We start from the raw sequence: 17,733 nt of genomic DNA, 5'->3' as shown, positions 1-17,733 counted from the left end.
CGCTGCTGTTCCAGTGTGACTGGTTCCTTATCTTGTGCTTGTATGTTGTGGGACCAAGGCGTGAGTTGATGTCAGTGGCAGGATATACAGAGGGAGACATTACCTTCATGCCTGCCCCTGAGTTTGACAACTTAATTCAATGGCACACTCCATAGCACAGGGAAATAGCACCTAGCCCAAGTGTAAAAAAGCAAAATGTTTATATTGTCAGCTGAGATTACCATCCATCTAAATTCCGAGAGGGACCTTTTATGTACAAGCACTTGAAGCTTTTGAAAAAATAGGAAAACAGAAATGAAAAGAGATGAGAATGTTTGATTAGAGAAGATAATACAAAAATGATTAAACCCAGCGGGGCTGAGTACACTGTTGTCTACCAATAGATCACCTAGAGAGATACACAGCAACGCACTCCGCAGGAGGGATGTTTGGCGGGGATACTGAGAGACATCTTGGAATTAGACTGTAAAAGAGTGATGGTGGAAATTTATCAGAGAAATTGAAAAATTGACGCATGCGGGAGAGAAAGAGGCACAAAGCACAGAAGAGGTCACCACATTGTGAATATGCATCCGCTGCATGAGTACAAGACAGCAAATCATCTGTAGCACTGTCATCACTCAGCATTTCTAAAGCTGCTGAAAGGGTTTACAATAGCAGAACAAAGGATAATGACACACACACCTTTGTCCCATAACATCCAGGAAATATGTTTTTAGATCATGAAATCTGTTGTTGATTCTCTACTTTCTTCAAAATTGGATGGATTCTACAAATGTATGCACAAATAAGAATTGCAAATTTCTTTTTCTTTTATATGATATTGCCTTTACAACAAATCTGTACTTACAAATTTACAGTTAGCCCTAGGCCTGAAATTAATTATTTATCCACAGAATCAACAGATTATTTTCTCAATGAATCGATTAATTTCTCTTTTTATCAAATGTCAGGAAGTAGCGAATGTGTCTATTCTAATTTCTCAGAGAGCAAGTTTACTTACTAAAATTGCTTGTTTTTCTGACCAACAGTCCAAAACCCAAAAACATTTCAGTCTTTAGAATCTCTTCAGTGTATGTCTGTTGAAACTAAAGGAACTGAAATAATACATATTTTTATATATGTTTTTACAACAGCTAAAGGATACTAAGTCAGCTGATCAGAAGACCACATTACTCCACTTCCTCGCACAAATATGTGAGGAGGACTTTCCAGATGTGATCAAGTTTGCGGAAGACCTTGAGCATGTGGACCGAGCAAGCAGAGGTAATATACATTATCACCCGATTGCACAATCCCTCATACGCATACACACACTGTAAATAACAGTTTTATATATTTCCTAGGTCTTAGAAGAACAGAAGGAAAAAATAAAGGGCATTGTGTTTTACTTGTTCAGAGATACTGCACATCATATATTGAGACTCTTTTTAAGCATGCACACTGCATCTACCTCCCACTTTCTCTGAGGCGATATTACAGTGTGATTATTGCTGTTATTTTGGTTTCCCGCTGGTGTCAACTTAAGTTCTTTAGCTCCCAAAGTGCACAGGGAGTTTCATTCACTCCTCATCAAATCAACATCCCTGTTGATGTTTACCATCAGGACTTTGCCAACTGGTCTTATGAATGGTAAATTAGTAATCAAATAGTTGGACTATTCTTTGAGCAAACAAAAGGCGTACAAACAAGAAACGCAATGTTGCTTTTTTTTCTCGTCTCTTCTTCAGCTCTTTGTGACAAACTGAAACCGAAACTCAAAGATGCCAGCCTCCTTAGCATTGAGTTGAATGGAAAAAAAGCTTTTCATGTTATCTTCTGTTCAACATGTGTTTTGGGCAACTGAAGACATGTTATTAAAACTGAAAAATGAATAATATTGGAGAAATTAAGAGAGAACACTTTGTCCTCTATTTTGATGGTGGTAGGCAAGTATTATAGCCTGACATAAACAGTGGTGACGGTATGGACTATAGTGGTAAATGATTGTAAAGGTGAGCCTAATGAAAAGATAATGAGCTTTTCTGGTTGTCCGGCCATATGAACTACTGATATCTTGAACCTTATCACATGTTAGCATCGCATCATTTCAGACAGAACAAATTACCTTTACCTGAGCTCCTGTAAAGTACACCCAGCAGTGTGTTACTGTTCACCATAAACAGGAGATTGAGCCATTACCCTCCAATAACACACTTGTTCTTCATATTAATTTGCTTTGGTTGTGTTTGAACCTTATTGTGTGATATAGGCATTAAAAGCTGATGTTTGGAGAGCATTATGTATGTATGGAGTGGCCTTCAGTGACGATGTTCTTACCTAGACAGAAATGGAGCATTATTCAGTATTCCTGTTTTACTTTGAGCTCTAGTCTTACCTTTTTTACTTTTGTAACTCTCCAGGGATTATTCTGGGATTAGATATTTGTTGATTCTGTAAACATGCATTGTGTTCTACCACAGTGTTTGATCTGTGCTACATTCTGCTCATCTGCACTGCTGTTTGATACTAACATTAATCTTCTGCTGTAGCACCTTTACTAGAGTCATAGGTTTCTTTTTAAAGAGAAGACTTCAGGCCATGTCTACTGTTCCGATGAAGAACAATGGACTGCAAAAATGTAGTTTAAGTCTCTTAAATATACTTTTTTTATTTATAATTTCATACACACATTCAGAGATTCTCCCATACACACACATACACACAGTGCTCACACAGTACTCCAGGTTTGGAGAGTGTATCCAGAGTATAGTAAGGGTCACAGGCAGGCAGGGACAGACTGGATGGCCAGAGGAGACTCAGTCATGTTCTCTGTTCATATTGCCATAAGGAAACTCTCAGGAGGAAGTAGTGAGCAGCAGACACACAGCAGTCTGTGTGTATGTGTGTGTTTTCAGCTATACATGCGTATGCGGTCATACTGTCAGAGCATGTTTCTTGCCGCTCCAAAGGAGATTTCACCCACTGCTCCTTTCCCAGCAGGAGGGAGTGAAGGAAAGGGTGAGGAGGAGAAAACAGAGTGAGGATGAGATGTGTGAATTATTGTTTGGACTCTTGCTTGTAAGGACCCCTCTAGGTTTTGTTGGTGCTTTGATAATCTGTGGATAACGATGCTCCTGTTGAGTGTTTCATTTCTCCCAACTGTGCTGCGTGTCCACAAGCCTTTGGCCAAGACTCTTAAGTACAAGGGTGAGATCAATGGAGAATGCAATCCTTGGATCTCTGTTCAAGTTATACTCACATATTGGTTCTTGCTTTATGGACCTCAAGCTGAGTATACATTTGCATCCATATAAATGTGATGTTTTTTTTTCACCGTCTTTAAGTTTCTGTTCCAATATAAGATACATATGCTAAGTGTCTCATCTTACCATATCTGGTATTCAGACCCACAAATCCCCTTTCGTTTTTGTGAACCGTGCTCTTGAGTGGCTTTCATCAGGTCTGGCAGCCAGTCGGGTGGACTGAAGGCTACACTAAAAGGCTGCATTACATTTATAGACACTAACCAAAGAACTCACCTTAGCATCACAACAAGGTTGGATAGAAATAGCAGTAATAATGTGTGCTTCTGTTGCAAAAACCACTGTCTTTTGACTGTGTGTGACACAGCCTTCGTTTCCCTCATTGCCAATCCTGTCTCTCATGGAAGCTAAACTGCAGCTTAGTTTAGGGCTCCTTTGTGTCTGTCTTCTTGTTTTTGCCATCCTCTTTTCAGCACTCCAGTCATTATTTCTCCTGACATTGAGAGGCAGTCCTTGTGTTCTGCTTCTCTGCCATTTTCTATCTATTTATGCATCTATCTATGTATATATCTGTCTGTCAATTTAGCTGTGTGTGTGTGTGTCCGTCTGTCTTTCTGTCCCTTTCCTCTCCTATTTTCTATTTCTTTTGTCCCTTATCACGAACATAAACATAAACACAGCAGGGGGGTTTGGGCAATTAGGGTGTTTTGTGGTGTGGTACTTGTTGCTGAGTTTGATGTTGAAATCAGATAAACATGGAGACATATTAATGTGTTCAACCGGCTGCTTCAGCTTGTAACTCTTCAAATGCCTCCTATCATCAGGAGAAACATTGCTCTGAAAGCTATGCGCAATACTAAATAGAAATGTCTGCATAAATGTTATTTTTCAGCACAGATGGAAGGGTTGTTTGGGTGAAATCTTTGCTCAAGACTTGCGGCCCTGAGGAGTCATTAAGCGGTAATGTGAGAATTCAGCTATATTGAGATGGTTCCCTTCAAATAATCCCTTCATAGTTCATGTTGTGCTTTGTGGTTTTGCCACAAGCAGTCTGAGTGATGAGCCTCAAGTTGAAAATATATAGACTGACAAGTCTATATATAAGTCTATACTGCAACTTGCAATTCAGTGACCTTCATGGTCTTTTTGTATGTAATAGGTGCTCAGCACCAGGATTTCTTGCATTACAAGTCTCCAGCTCTCAGCCCCTGGCACCATCAGTCTAGTCACACTTGTCTGTCAGGCTTTGGCCTCAGAAGGCAGATCTGTGTTTTTCACTCTCTTAATTTCCATAAATCAAACGATGATCTATAGCATTGCTCTATGTGCAGCAGGGCTGTTTGTGAGTGAGTATGCATGGTTGTGTGCTCCACTCAGTCTCATTTATAGCACAGCAGGTTGGCAGAGTAATAAAAGGATGTCAATGGGGGATTTGACCTCCACAAATATTCCAATTATTATTCTTCTAAAACATCCTATATCTGTCTGCAACCCCTCTGGACCACAGCGGCATTCAGGCCCCACTGCTCATAAAAATCACTCACGCTTTAACACACAGAAAGAGAACACAAGAGCAAGGGTGACCAGAGAGAACAAGGAAGACATGGAAACACCATTTAATGTTTCATCTCCCTCTCTGCTTGTCACTTTAACACAGAACAATTATTTTTCTCACGTCTTAAGCTGTAGTTTGTTTATTGAGAACATCAGCATCATTTTGTTTTGAAACACATTTTTATGTTTAACAAGACATTCCAGCTACTGTAGTCACACTCCTGATCAGTCCCGGTCAGATTTTCTAGTTTTCTTACACCTCCTGAAGCATATGCCTTCATTTTTTGTCACTGGCATGTCTCTCCTTGTTCATATGCCCTTCCACCTGAGGGGAGCTTCATTCCAAAAAGCTTGCAGTTTGGATTGTGAAGCTAAGAAAAGAGGAGATTCCTCTCTGTTCTTTTCTTTGTCTTGGCGTCCCTTGCTCTTTTTCTCTGTCAGTGTATCATCACTGGGCTTTAATCATTTCCATTAACAGACTGCCTGTCTGGCCTCCTTCAATCTCTGCATGCTGACCACACCTCATTCAGCAGATTTTGGTTGCTTAGTTATACAGAAGGCTTTTAGGAAAAATGATAGAGCAGTTGAAATGTCGGTTTCTGGTTGTTTACTTAAATGTCTTTTTGACAATTTTTTCTATCATACCAATCATTTGAGGCATTGGTCATATAAAAGGAGATCACTGATTATGTAGGTTACGTCTGCATTACGCTGTCTAAATTTTAAAATGTTTTTTTTTGTGTGAAAACAATTTGCGTTCACGCCAGTGTTTCTATGTGGCTTCTGAGGACACCTTTGTCCACAGAGAAACCTCTTTGCAGTTGGCAAATAACAAAACTGCATCACAGCCAGCATCCGGTAAGGAGTGGGACACACAGCCCGGCTGACAAAATAATTATTTTATGGTTGCAACGTCATCTGAGAAAATCAACATAATTACAGTTTAATGATAAAAAGCTATACTATGTGATCGGCTTTATTGTGTTTAAAATGCATAATCACAGAAAAAGTAAGATGACAGAAAGTTGCCACACATTGGACTGTGACAGGGCAGGCCATTAAACAGAGATCCAACTCCTCACCCTTCGGAGAAATCTGCCATTTGGAGATCAAAATAGGCCACCTCTCTTAAATTAATTAATCAATAATCTTAAATTAATTAATCAATATTACTGTATATATGGTGCTCCAGTGCAGATAGCATGTAGCTATGTACAGCGATCCTTGACAACACAGCTGTATTTTGAGTGTTAAGAACATAGACTAACTTATCAGAGATAACTTGCAGGGTTTCCTCCAGTGTATTGCAGGTTGACCCCCCCGCTGGGCCTAAGCATCAGGGATTTTAATATGTTTTCTAAAATGTGTTATACAAGTGGCGCAGAAATAGCTCAATGCGTAGTGTAGTGTGTGGTCGAGAGAGAGAGAGAGAGTGTGTGGCAGTGCCGACACTGGGCTGCAGCGCACACACACGGGCAACCTGCCTGCCATCCAAGGAGAGATTCACGAGCAGGCAGAGAGCAGGAGAGTTTCTGTCGAAAACAAGCACCAAGACCAGGAGAGACATGAGAGCAGCCGCTTGCTAACAGTTACGGCAGAGAGCAGGAGGGAGGACAGACATCTCACTCTGTTACTCTGTGCTGCAACTCTGCTGCTGCTGCGCACTCACAGAGCAGACACTTTAGTTTAGTTGATAACTGTAGTGTCAGTCATCCAACTAAGAATTGATAACATAACAGTCCTTCCTCCCGTGCATGATCATGTTTTGATTCAGAGTGCACATGGAGAGGAGGGACTATTCACAAACGGGTCCACTGTCAATGTGTTTGAGAGAGAGAGAGAGGGAGAAAGAGACAGCGGGGCAAGTGGGCTGAGCGAACCAATGCACTGTATGCAGCTCTACTTTGAAATAAGAGTTTATCCATTTTAAATAGTTAAAAAAGAAAAAAAAAAAAAAAAAAGGAAAATCAATATGTGGCAGTCAATGTTGATAGTGTGGTGGCTGCCACAAATAAATGAATGTGTGGGAAACTTTGGTGTATAAAGGAGCTACTATAAGCTGATTTCCAACATACTTTATTATCTTCTTATTGTCTTCTTGTTTTTGTCTTGTTGATGTTTTTAGCTCCCACATCTATTGATTCCTTTTGTGTTTTTTTTTGGGTTGTTTTACACCATAATGGCTGTTAGAATTAGTTTTCAGGCAGATGCAAATCTACTTAAAAGTAACTAGAAACGAGCATGTAAAGCAAATATCTTTCCAAATTTTCTCCTCCCACTTTTTGTGATCACCTATACTGTGTTTTAATACAACCTAATTCGCAATATAGTTTTTCTCAATTACATATTTTTCTTTTCTGTTGTCAGACAACAGAGAGAGTATGGAATTGTTATTTTATCTCGACCCATAAACACTTTTAACCAGTGATCATTCCCAAGCTGCTGCTCTACGGTGAGTGAATGATAAAATTAATGATCACAGAGAAACATAGAAGTCACACACAAGCCAAAACCTAACTTATGTCACTATTTTGTGAAAGCTCAGTTTCCCCATACACACTGAAACACAAAGCCACCTTTTTAATTCTGTGTGTACTGCCAGAAATTCTGTCTGAAATTGACTTTTTATCCAGGTTTTATCAAGTTTTTAGGCACATTTTCATGATACATTCTTTAAATTTGGGGCATTTTTAACTATGTCTTTTAACTGGTTAAAGGATTTTAGTCATTGGACATGGATGATGTTTGAGTTGTTTTCAAGAACTGTTCACAGCGATGACAAGCGACTTGGCTCCCAGCCACTCCACTTGGCCTGTGTCTGTCAAACAACAGCGGGGAAACATTGATTTTTAATGTAAGACAGTTTTATTCAATGTTTTTGCCAGTTTTGATCACCTGGTCTGGTTGCCTGGGAGAGGAAGATACCTCCTGACTGACAAGAGCTAAGGGTGGCCTGGCCTGTGGAGGCTGACTGCAGAGCACCATCTGTCTAAGTGAGACCAGCATTTCTGACTTGCTCACTGTATTTCACAAATATTGTATCAACAATATCGGCATGTCCTCTCAGGACTATCAGCTGCTCCAGAGAGCCAACAGGGATATAACCAAAAGAGGGACTCTCTGTTGTCCAGCTTTGTTGAGGTTGCAAGTGCACAGGCTAGAAAGATCACAGCCATGAACTCAGCTATATCGGACACCATCCTGTGGGATTCGAGTTGTGTCCCCCACTATCCTCTTGCTTAACCCCCCCACCCTCAGACCGACTGGTCAGAGGTGGTTATTAGAGGTACACAGAAGGGAGAACACCCTGTTGTGTCACCACCACTGCTTAACCTTTTGAATTGCTTTGGGGTGCTCCCCAATGAGGCCCCTGGTCACCCAGCGGATCCACTGTGGTTGCTGCTGACAGCGACCCCAGACTGGGCTTGAGTCCTATCTGTACAGGAATTACTTCAGCTGCTGCCTGCAGACGGAAGATCTCTGCTTGGGTCTCTGCTCCGACTAGAGCCTCTACTGGGTTTTTCGGCTGATGCAGTGACATATCCTCCCGCTGTTGTCACGGTTACTGCTGCTGTTTTAACCTCTGAACGCCAACCACATCAGCCTGCTGGTGGGTCTCGCAGAATGTCTAACGGGCATGTTCAGCGGAGTAGGCGTTGTGCAACATTGGCCGTGCTTGTGGTAGGATCATCCATGGTCTGCCATGTCACCGTCAAAGGCAGCTGCACCTTCTGCTACCCTAGAGCCTGTACTAAGGATGTTAACAGCTCTGCCACACAATTACTAACAGACCACCGCTTCTGCTGTAGTACATGTGGGCACCAATGACATACATCACCAACGATCAGAGACACTGAAGGAAGATTTCATCTGTCTTGTGGACACTGCCTGATTTGGGTAAGCAGCTGATCCAGCTGGTCCACTCCATCCCCCTTGTTTTGGTGATGTTAAGTTCAGCTGCCTAAGACAGCTCCATATCTGGCTTAAAGGCTACTGTAGGAGTAGGGATATCTCCTTTGTGGATACTTTTTTTTAACATTTATAAATTGGAGTGAACTCTTCAAGCAAGAGAGTCTTCATCCTAACCAGGCAGGATCCTGTTTGTTGTCCATGAACATTAAACTAACATTTCACTCCTGCAAGGCCTTCACCTTGTGACAAACTGTGAGTCCCAATTATTACCATTTCTTAAGTAACTCAACTGATGACATTCATTGCCCACTTACATCTCCTATTAAAGTAGTAATTAACAATAGACCAATGTCCAGTAACAAGCACTGTCTTATATCAAGCCTTCTCTGTCTGACCCTGCTAATACTTCTCCTTGCACTCTGAAACTTGCACTGCTTAATGTTAGATCTCTAGCTAAAAAAAAGACATTCATTGTTAATGACATCATTACTGCACACAAACTGGACTATCTCCTACTGACAGAAACCTGGCTTGATCAAAGGAGCTGATTGAAACATCACCGGCGAACTACAATTTGGTACATAGCACTTGGACTAATAGGAAGGGCAAGGGGGTTGCTGTTGTATATAATGATATTTTTAGCTGTAAATCCATGTCTTTTGGAAATTACCCGTGAGCTGAATATTTAGGTCTAGTTATTGAATCTGTATCTCCTGTTGACTACTTCTTACTGTCATCCTCCTAAACTGAGACACAGTTTTCTGGAAGAATTTGGTAAGCTGTTATCTAAAATCACAATTGGTTTTGACAGTATTATCATATTGGGTGATTTCAGTATTCATGTTGATAATAGCAACAACTCAGATACAAAACAGTTCATCAGTTTATTAGGATCATTTGCTTTCTAACAGCATGTCACTGGGTCCACCCATACAAAGGGTCACACACAAGACCCCGTCTTTTCTAATGGTCTTGATATTGCAATAACAGCTTTCCAAGATGTTGCAATTTCTGACCATTATTGCATATTTTTTGATGTAATATGCTCTTTGAACAGATAAATATTGAGAGATTCATTAATAAACATTACATTATTGATAATACAGCCAATATATTTATTAATTAATTTTTAAAGTATACATTACCCACCTTGCCATCATGTGATACCACGGTGGACAATTTCTCTAATGTTATGTCTTAGATCATTGATCATGTAGCTCCTGCTAAAACTATAAAGATACGTGGACCACCAAAAGTAAGGATGGCAAAAAGAATCTGCCGGATAGAAATGGAGAAAAAACAAATTACAAGTTGACTATGAGATCTATAAAAATGCACTTTACTGTTATAACAAAGATATGAAGTCTGCCAGACAGTCCTACATTTCTGAATTGATTAACAATAATCAGAATAATGCCTCAATCCTATTCTCTTCAGTTGACAAACTTATTAATCCCTCCAAATCTACCCCTCATGAGTTTCTTTCTATGACCAAATGTGATGAATTTGCTGTTGTCTTTCAGATAACATAATTTCTTATAACAATACATCTGGCCCCTTGTCACCCTCACACTAATTCACCGCCATGAACTCGATGCCTACATTCTCACCTGTTAACTCAAGAAATCTGGATGAGATAATTCAATGCCTAAAGTCTCGCACCTGTTCTCTTGATGCCATCCCTACCCAACTGTTTAAAACTGTCTTTCATTGCTTTATAAATGACATAGTAAATATTAATAGCTTCCTGCAAACTCTCTCTCCACTCACCTCTGTTGGAATTACTAATCTGTAATTAGTAATTCAGACCAATCTCCCTCTTCTAAGCAAAATACTTGAAAAAGTTGTATAAAAACAACTGGATGAATATCTGTCAATTCACAATATATACAGTGCAATACAAAACTAGTAAACTGACCTTAAGAATGGTTCATGCATTCATTTCAAGCAGGTTAGACTGTTGTAACGCTCTGTTTGCAAGATTATCCATACATTCAGTAGGATGGCTCCAGGTCATTAAAAATGCAGCAGCCAGAGTCCTTACACGTACATGAAAATTTGAACATATCACTCCGGTACTGAAATCACTTCATTAGCTCCTGGTACAATACAGCATCACCTTCAAAATCCTGCTAATCATCTACAATTATCTACAATCATAGCAATCATCTTTTAATTGCTGTGTGGTATGTTTAATGTCCGTTGTGTGTATGCTTCATGCTTATATTCTTATATTTATATATCTTATGTTACCTGTGTTCTCATGTTCATGCTTATATTTTCATATTTTGTTTTTTAATGTAAAGCACATCGAGCTCACTTCTAATGAAATGTGCTATATAAATAAAATTGCCAATGAAATTTACACACTCTGGAGGCCGTTCTTGAAAAGCTCAGGTTTAAAAACACTGTTTTAGTCTGGATGGAGGGCTGAAACAGAGAAAAGATGTTTACAAATTTAACTGACTTCATGTTGACATATTGTCAGTCAAGGATTTAGAGGTGAGAAAATCCAATTAATTTCTGTAAAAAAAAAAAAACAAAAAGCGACATATGAATCAAGGGCAGTGGAACTCCACAACTCCAAAACCACAAAAAAGTCTCTTGCCAGCATTTTACTTCATTAAACTGGGAAGTCTTTTGAGATACATTAGCACGTTTACAAGAGAGACCTGGCCAAAAGGGCAGCCAAGGGTAGTTAATGCTTAGAGTAGTCACATGAGAGAACACACAATTAATATACAACATTCACCAGTAGTAAAATTAAAGAGGACCTGAAAGGCATGAAAAAGAGCACTTTGTTAACTTGTCAACTTTCTGTGAAATATACTTTTGAGTATATTACAACAGTTACAATTACAATTATATACAACAGTTTTGTTAATGTCACAGGCAGAATATAAGACCTGTATTTTACGATTGTATTCATCACTGACATCAGGTGAACAACTGTCACATTATTTTATGTCTATAATGACTATGATGATCTGCTGTTTTCCAAACATTTGTCAAGATTTTATCAAGATTTGTGTAAAAGCAGGTCCCTATTGCTTCATTGTTTCTGAAAGAAAAATAAACATGAACCCCCCCCACCACCACCACCACCACCACGCACGCACGCAAGCACGCACACATCACTGCATGGGAATGTTAACCCAGATTTAAACGGGTTTCTGCATCTTTTTTCCACCCCAGATTGCCACAGTGATTTCCTACCAAAATAAAAATCAGTGTAACAGCCAGTCTGTGCAGAGCAGTCACTCTGTGAATACTGCTCTGATTGAGACATCGTTGAGTCCAATGTACTCTGTGACAAGATTTTTGAAACACTGGTGTGCTGAGGCATTTTCAGTGCCTTCAACTGACTTAACTATTAATGTCAGTGCTTACCATCAGAGGTAGGGAAGGGGGACAGAAAAAGGAGGGGATAAAGAGAATGAAGATAGACAATTTGCCGAGAGAGTAAAAATGTGGCTTTACGGACAAGGTAAAACATGCAATGAGGAGAGGGAACTGTTTGACATAATCGTTTTTCAGGTACAGATGCAGTTGATTTAGTGAGTGTTATGTGGTGATTTCTTTTTTACACGGTTTCCTCTTTGTTACTGCAGTGCATTCCGCCTTCTTTCTCAATCATGAGTGACAGCAGAATGAAATTCCACCTTACTTTTAGCCAGCGTAATGCATGTGTGTCTGTTTTGTGTAGATACATTCACATGCTCTCCTTTATCTGCAGTGAAAAGACCATTATCACATTCTGTTAAAGGTTCAATGTGTAAGAATTGGCCAGAGTTTTAGTTTAAAACATTCCAAAAATTAACTAAAATTATGAGCAGAATGTGAAGAAACCAGTTTTGACATCATGTCAAAGACCTATATGTATTGTGCTGTTGTGTATTGTGTATATCTACTGAAGTTAGCATGCTAACCAGCTAGCTCCGGCCTGTACTGATAGTGAGTCACTGTAGCATTCACTCTGCCTTCAGTCCAACATGAGAGGAAGAGGAAGAAGTGCTGTCCAGAGCCACTGGTAGTAATGGCAGAGCCAGCTGAATGCTGTTGAAATTTTCGTTGTAAGACTCTTAATATGTCATTTTATTAAGTTTCAGTACTTTTTTAGTAACTATGTATATTCCCAATATGTGGTCAGTTTATCCAAATAATTGTGAGAGAAATCGTACAATTTCAGTCTCACTTTCAGAATATTTTGACCGAAGATGTCTGATTGAACAAGCGTGTGTGTTGCATGTGTGTCCAAAACTGCATGTTCCCATCAGAAAATGAGGTTTATGCTAGTGAGAGCTAAGCTACATTGAAGTTTTTTTTTTTTCCTTCTCGTAAAGCATGTGTTTGGATCAAGGGGAAATTTAAAACTACTTAAAAATAAGCAGCTTATACCTTTTTGTCAAGCAGGGTCTAATCAGGGTAATTTAAGCCATATGCTATATTCAGTGACTAGCTTAAAGTGTCAGCCATGACCAACTTAACAGAAAGTTAGGCTCAGTGTTCCCCTGCTCAACCACCCGCATGATCTGTACGCCTGTTGGTCTGTTGGTAAGACTAAAGACAAAGGATTAAGGGTGCGGAAAGATGTATTTTACCTGAACAGCCATCCCCATACTTACAGGCTGGGGTTTTATTGCTGAAAAGCCTGTAAATATATAAGCAAATATAGTGAGCATTTGCTTCCCCTATGTGCGTCAGTAAGGGGCACTGTATTCTTATATTATCATAATTGTTCACAACACACACATGAACAGATAAGAGGCAGACATAATAATAAGCTATGTATTGAATGTACCTTTGCTTGATGTTTTTTTCTTCAGTCATTGTTTATTCCATGGTATTTCTGGCACAGTGTGAACCCATAATAAGCATTCTTCGCAACTGAGTTGGGTTCTCTTTCATTTTCTTTGTTATTTTTTAATTTCTGTATAGGCTATATGTTACTTTGCTCTGATTCTTTCACAGCCTCAAAATAATAATGCATTTGATTGTACCTGTAATTGAGTTGTCCTCTTTCTGCTTTTTTCTTCACATTGTCTTGGCACGTGGGTGTGTTTCTGTGTGCTTTTGCGAATGTGTGTGCGTTTGTGTCTGGATCTATGTGGATGTGTGTCAGTGTCTGCAGAGAATCTGGAAAAGAGCCTCAGGCAGATGGAGAGGCAGCTGTTGCAGCTGGAGAGAGACCTGGAGACTTTCTCTTCCCCTGATGACCCCAACGACATGTTCTTCACTAAAATGGCTATATCCTTTACACACGCATGCACCAGTGGGTTTTCTATAATGAATAAAACAGAATAAAAGTCAGAAGAGTATTACTAGAACTGAAATGTTTACATTCATTACTATGGATTTGCATACGCCAGCAAAACATCAGGTTTCATGGCTTAAAGGGAAGGAACTCTCTAGTCTTTGGTTGATCAAACACCTAATTAAACACATTTCCTTTATTTTTTTTTTTTACATATACTTCATTCATTCATTTGTTCCCATCACCTTCAACCTGGATCCCAAACCCCCCCACCCCCCTATTTCAATGGGTATGATACTCTATTAAAACAGACAAGGAAGGGAGAAAAAGGAGAAAAGGATAGTTCTCTCACCTTTGTTATTTGTCTTTATATGTGGTTTTCTTCCCACTGTCAGATTGATGATGTATACAAGTAATGAGTAGCATCCCTTTCCATAGTCAAGTTATTGTACCAGTACACCTCTCAGCTTGCTTTTTGAAGGGCACTTCGCACTGAGGGCAACTTCAAAATGAAATGACAGGTTAGAGAGGGAGAATTAGAGACAAAGCCTCTTTCGTCTCTCTGTCAGTCTCTTTCTCTCTCACTATGCCAGTCATTATTGTGCAACTGAGAGAGGTTAGAACAAGAGAAATTGTCAGCTTATAATAATTAAACAAAAGAACTAATGCACATGCACATAAATGTGCAGTTTTTCTTTACTGTTTCACTGCCCTCTTTAGATATCCAGGCCCAGCTATATGACAGCTGTCCATATCTGATCGGCAGCAGCGTTAATTATTCACTGTCCTCTGAGGCAGTCCTTCTGGATTAGGTTGACAGGTATGTCTCAGACCAGGTGTTCAATAATACACCCTGTACCTAGCCTCCCTCATGTAGTTTTGATCAACAGCCTTGGGGCTGGGGCAGTGATGGGTTTGCTGTAGTAGAACTTGTAGTGGAACAGAGAACTTGAGTGCAACGCAGAAAGGTTCAGTGAGAATGGATTTGACAGCTCTGTCTTCTACTGCTTTGCTTTTCAATTCCAGGTGCCTTGCACAAAATGTCTTATCTAAGCAATACTAATTAAAAACTACATCAAATTGAAATCAACTCGAATAAAAGGAAATGTAGATAAAGTAACACAAGTTAAACACTGAACGTCAGGCTTCTAATTTTCAAATCCAAATTAAGCTAGAAACACACACACACACTCATCATGGCTTAACTGTGTCACCAACAAATATTTTATAAAATATTTTGGCTACTTTTGATGTCGTGTTCACCTATATACTCACCTATCAACACTCCACAATGTGCACATGTTCTTTGGACTTTGAATCCATCACACATTCTCCAGCCACCAAGATTCAATGGAGATCTGTGGTCAACCATTGTTGGCAGAGGTGGCTGAATGACAACAGATTTGATTGATAGCCTAATAAATGGTCATAACTTGGTTCTGAAATTGGTTCTGGGCATCATAAGGTAGTGTTAAATAAATTTGTATCTGACACTGAACCAGCATTCTATGTACTTAACCTTTCTACGCCTTAGTTTTCACTTTAACATTAGGTTTTATTGAATTAAGATCATCTACAGAAAATATATCTGTGCAGTGTAAATCAAATGGTTTAAATTACTTTTACTTTAGCTATACTGTAAATGCATTTTTAATCAACATTGGCAAACTAGTGATCGTATAATGGAATTTAACTTAGATGGCCCATTTTTCTACAAACTGTCTCTCATTAATTAGGATACTACATTAATAATTAATGGATATTGCTCAATTATATCTATGAAGGCTCCCAGACATATATTTTTATTCTTAAAGATGTTTCAGTGTTCATCCTGAATAAGCCTCTTGATACAATCATGTTAAAATCTTAGACGTAGGGGCTTTAAAGTTGCAATATGTACCAATCAGGGAGTCCTTCTCATTAATGACACCGTTGGCTGTTAAGTGAGCTGCAGTCAGCATCCTTTTGCTCGCACTCCGTCAGCACGAGTGAGTAGCGGAACTAACATTAGCAAGCTAAGACCACAATGTCACAATATATTTCACATGCTCTGCAGTGATGTTAGCTCACCCGACTGTGTTGTGGTGGGTGCTGGTCGTTTGTTGATGTTAGCGGACTCCATTTCTGAGCTAATGTTAACTAGTGCTGAACCCTTGGGGGATGAGAGAGGCAAGGCACCCAGGAGCGTGCATATACATCACATACTTCAGACTTTAACAGCAAAACCATCCCAAGTCCTTTACATAGAAATCAATCCACAGGCTGTTCAAATTTATTCAATTTATTTATTTAATTTTTGAATGTTTTAAACCAAAATTCCTTTAACCACTACATTATTTCAACCAGCGAAACTGATGGTCGCCAACTAAACATGAGAAGCCTGGAGAGTCACAGTGGTGACACTGAAAATTCCACTTTCACTTCATGCACCACAATGTATACAATTACTCTTATTAGTCTAGTGTTACACTTCTAAATGTGAGCCATGCTTGTAAAGTTTGCAAATTAGAACAGGAGAGAAACAGAAGGAGAATGAAAAAATGGGAGACAGACTGATGATGGAATAGAGGGGAGAAAGGAGTAAAGGAGCAGCAAGAAAGCAACGGTGAACATGAATTCTTGAGAATGAGCTGCAGTGGACCACTGTTTGATCTAGAAAAGGAAAGAAGCCAGCAGAAGTGTAATAGGAGGAGGAGATATTTTGCACCTCATGATACTTGTCAACTGTGGCTCTCAGCTACTTCTCTCTCTCTCTTGCTTTCCATCATCTGCGCTGCCTTTTTGTCATGCTTCTTCCCCCTAGCTCCTGCCTTGGGAAGATATTACTGACAAGTCAATTTGGGAGCGGTGCCTATTGAACAGCATTTACCCAGCTGTGAATAGATAGTCCTTTCCCCAGCCAGATTCAACTGAGGCCAGACCTCAAATAAGTCCATCAAATGAGCTATATTGAAGGTGCACAATAGGAGCCTGAGAGGCTGCCCACATACTTGTGATACCACACACACACGGACACCATTGCTTCTTATCTGCCATGAGACAAGGATGTTGGGGTCATTAGCAGGACTCCTAGTTATGATCGCGCTTTTTTAATTGACCTAAACAAAAAATTACATTGACTTTGTAAAAGAAGGGCACGTTTACTGAATATAACCTGGATTTCATTTTCTCATACATCAAAAACTTGTTCCTTTACTTGCATTAGACAGTAAAAACACTGTCCACAGCACTGTACTAAATAGTATCATGTGGTGAGGACAGCTCAGAATACACTTTTGGTTATAAAAAATAAAAACAAAGAAAAAAAGCTAGTTATCCTGGATATGATTGAAATATTTTTTTAACTGCAAATTTATGCTTGTTAGATTTCCACATAAAGTACTTATTGTGTGTGTGGTAACTTACATTATACTTGCTTGACAGTATGCCTTGGTAGCTGGCAGGTTGTGTTTTAGTGATATCCTGTTCTTCCTTACTTTGTCCTGATGATGACACCTCTCAAGCTCATGTTGACACAACTTTTAACCGTTTGTCTTCATCCATGCATATACAGCAGAGCTGTCCTTTGCCTGGCTTAGCTTAACCAGGAGGACCTCTTAATGCTCTTCAATCTTCCATGGCACGCAATTTTGGCTCAGACTACTGTACAGACAAGCTTAAAATGCTATTTGCTAGTTTTGCATGTGTTATGTGTTTTGTGTGAGGACATGTAGTTGGTCCACAACAGACTTTTACATTTGAACAGTCTATTGTACAATTGATATGCCA

The 17,733-nt window shown here is 39.5% G+C and overlaps 1 protein-coding gene across 6 annotated transcripts in view; it reads left to right on the top strand.

Annotated features, from left to right (window-relative positions):
• The window catches only part of LOC122982863 (protein diaphanous homolog 3-like), a 190,865-nt gene that overhangs the window by 93,766 nt on the left and 79,366 nt on the right, over window positions 1-17,733 (top strand). For all 6 annotated transcript variants that reach the window (XM_044352483.1, XM_044352474.1, XM_044352467.1 and 3 more), the window contains 2 exons: window positions 1,137-1,266; window positions 13,834-13,958. In XM_044352483.1, coding sequence (XP_044208418.1) covers window positions 1,137-1,266; window positions 13,834-13,958 — 255 coding nt within the window. The remainder of the gene's footprint in view (window positions 1-1,136; window positions 1,267-13,833; window positions 13,959-17,733) is intronic.

This window comes from Thunnus albacares, chromosome 1 (assembly GCF_914725855.1).
Source record: "Thunnus albacares chromosome 1, fThuAlb1.1, whole genome shotgun sequence".
Classification (NCBI taxonomy): domain Eukaryota; kingdom Metazoa; phylum Chordata; class Actinopteri; order Scombriformes; family Scombridae; genus Thunnus; species Thunnus albacares.
The sequence above is the reverse complement of the archived record's forward strand: the minus strand, read 5'-3'. Positions and strand labels throughout refer to the sequence as shown.